General features: G+C 50.1%; 1 protein-coding gene and 1 long non-coding RNA gene across 9 annotated transcripts in view; one reads left to right on the forward strand and one right to left on the reverse strand.

The window, feature by feature from the left end:
- Nucleotides 1-938, forward strand: part of LOC135238234 (uncharacterized) — a 1,338-nt gene extending 400 nt beyond the window's left edge. The window contains exons 1-4 of one of the 4 annotated variants that reach the window (XR_010325056.1): nucleotides 39-92; nucleotides 173-332; nucleotides 593-712; nucleotides 753-938. This is a non-coding gene — a long non-coding RNA (uncharacterized LOC135238234). Of the gene's footprint in view, nucleotides 1-38; nucleotides 133-172; nucleotides 333-592; nucleotides 713-752 lie in introns of those variants that run through there. The other 3 variants (XR_010325059.1, XR_010325057.1, XR_010325058.1) reach the window with 3 other exon arrangements.
- Nucleotides 939-1,219: 281 nt separating this feature from the next.
- Nucleotides 1,220-2,500, reverse strand: part of arhgap9 (Rho GTPase activating protein 9) — a 56,680-nt gene continuing 55,399 nt past the window's right edge. For all 5 annotated transcript variants that reach the window (XM_064305989.1, XM_064305992.1, XM_064305988.1 and 2 more), the window contains one exon: nucleotides 1,220-1,485. In XM_064305989.1, coding sequence (XP_064162059.1) covers nucleotides 1,293-1,485 — 193 coding nt within the window. In that variant the 3' untranslated portion in view covers nucleotides 1,220-1,292. The remainder of the gene's footprint in view (nucleotides 1,486-2,500) is intronic.

The following is a 2,500-nucleotide window of genomic DNA, read 5'->3' on the forward strand; positions in this document are numbered from 1 at the left end:
TGGGAGTCACAGGTCCTGTTTGAGTCTCTGTTTGGGATGGTGGGAGTCTCAGGTCCTGTTTGAGTCTCTGTTTGGGACGGTGGGAGTCTCAGGTCCTGTTTGAGTCTCTGTTTGGGACGGTGGGAGTCACAGGTCCTGTTTGAGTCTCTGTTCGGGACGGTGGGAGTCACAGGTCCTGTTTGAGTCTCTGTTTGGGACGGTGGGGGTCTCAGGTCCTGTTTGAGTCTCTGTTTGGGACGGTGGGAGTCACAGGTCCTGTTTGAGTCTCTGTTTGGGACGGTGGGGGTCTCAGGTCCTGTTTGAGTCTCTGTTTGGGACGGTGGGAGTCACAGGTCCTGTTTGGGACGGTGGGGGTCTCAGGTCCTGTTTGGGACGGTGGGAGTCACAGGTCCTGTTTGAGTCTCTGTTTGGGACGGTGGGAGTCACAGGTCCTGTTTGAGTCTCTGTTTGGGACGGTGGGAGTCACAGGTCCTGTTTGGGACGGTGGGGGTCTCAGGTCCTGTTTGGGACGGTGGGAGTCACAGGTCCTGTTTGAGTCTCTGTTTGGGACGGTGGGAGTCACAGGTCCTGTTTGGGACGGTGGGAGTCTCAGGTCCTGTTTGAGTCTCTGTTTGGGACGGTGGGGGTCTCAGGTCCTGTTTGAGTCTCTGTTTGGGACGGTGGGAGTCACAGGTCCTGTTTGAGTCTCTGTGTGGGACAGTGGGAGTCTGAGGTCCTGTTTGAGTCTCTGTGCAGGACGGTGGGAGTCTGAGGTCCTAATCTGGAAAGTCCGCAGCGCACTCTCCTTCTGAAAAGCCTCGTACTCCGGTAAGTGCACATCTTCTCTCCATATGGCTCCCAGGGGTCAGGGGTCAATTCCATTTCCATTTCTACCTGAAATCGATCTCCTCGCAGTGCATCATGGGTATGTTTTTGTCAACTCGGAAACTGAAATTTCACTTACTTCCCTGAATCAACTAAATTGAAATGGAATTGACCCCCTGACCTCTGACCCCTGATGATGTCAGAGCAGCTGCAAGGGAGTTCTGAGTAGCTGCACGGATTTGAGTCTGTTTCCCGCGGAAGGGTCACAGCGCGTGGAGCGCCTCCCATCCATCGCCGTTCACAGCCATTCCTCGCCTGCTCCTGGGGGGGGGGTGGGAGGTCACAGCAGTTATAGGTCTGCTCCTGGGGGGGAGGTCACAGCAGTTTTAGGTCTGCTCCTGGGGGGGTTGGGGGGGGGGGGGGAGTAGCGTTCACAGCCGTTTACTCCTGGGGGTGGGGGGGGAGCTAGCGACGCGGCGTGGTCGCAGTCAGGGGGCGCCGTCGGCGTCGGGCCCGAAGACGCGGTCGAACTCGGCGAGCATCAGCTCCACGGCCTGGTTCTGGTACAGCATGTTGATCGCCATGTTCCCGCAGTCCCCCTCCGACCTCATCAGCGTGGGACCGAACACGATCCCAATGTTCTGCGTCGTCATGCGGTTCACGTCCGAGTGCTCCATCACTCTGGAGAGAGAGAGAGAGAGAGAGAGAGAGACCGTGGTGACCGATAACAAATCGAGAAAAGCACTGACGATGTACAGACTCGGTGAGCACAGCCTGGCCATAGAGACCGGCCGTCACAGGCAGACCTGGCTGCCCGGAGAGAGGACAGGCTGTGCTCCCACTGCGATCAGGGGGCAGTGGAGACAGAGCTGCACTTCCTCACAGAATGCACAGAATATGAGGACATCGGAAAAAAATGTATTTTCTAAAATTGGAACAACTTCACCTAAATATTAGTATTTGTTAAACAAATAAGTATAGCAATGTCTAATGTTACGTTAGAATAAAAGTTCTTCACACCTTAATTCATGTTAACTGTTTTTTTTAATCATGTCTATATGATTATTTTAGGATGTGTTTCCGGTCATAGTTGTTGCATGCGGTTTCTGTGTTTATGTGTATTATGTGTGTTGCTCAGGCAATATGACTGGGTTGTCCTGCAAATAAATCAAATTGAAATTGAAAACTGAAATTGAGAGAGGGAGAGAGAAAGAGATCGTTCTTGTACTTGGCCATGGAGGCAAATGTTCTCAATATAGTCTCAAGGACAAGCAGTTTGTAGATTTAGCACTGTTGAGCTTGTGTGTTTGTGTGTGTGTGTGTGTGTGTGTGTGTGTGTGTGTGTGTGTGCGTGTGAAAAAATAAATTCATCTTATTAATTATTCTAATGATAACTGTGCATTGGGAACTAATTAATTTACATGAATGAAAATGTTGAAAAATTCTCAGTGATGGACATTCAGCAGTTTCAGAACTGCTATTTAGACAATATTGAATCCCGTATTGTCTCGTTTTAGAGGAAGTTAGAGTGTGTGTGTGTGTGTGTGTTTGCCCAGGAGAGGGAGAATGTGAGTGCGGTTGTTCTTATTTAAACTAAGTTTATTTAAAGTAAGAACCTTTAAGGGTACAATTATATCAGAATTCACTCGTAGTTACAATGTTTAGGAGTGAAAAAAGAGCATGAAGTTTAATGAGG

Source organism: Anguilla rostrata, chromosome 13, assembly GCF_018555375.3.
Source record: "Anguilla rostrata isolate EN2019 chromosome 13, ASM1855537v3, whole genome shotgun sequence".
Taxonomy (NCBI): Eukaryota; Metazoa; Chordata; class Actinopteri; order Anguilliformes; family Anguillidae; genus Anguilla; species Anguilla rostrata.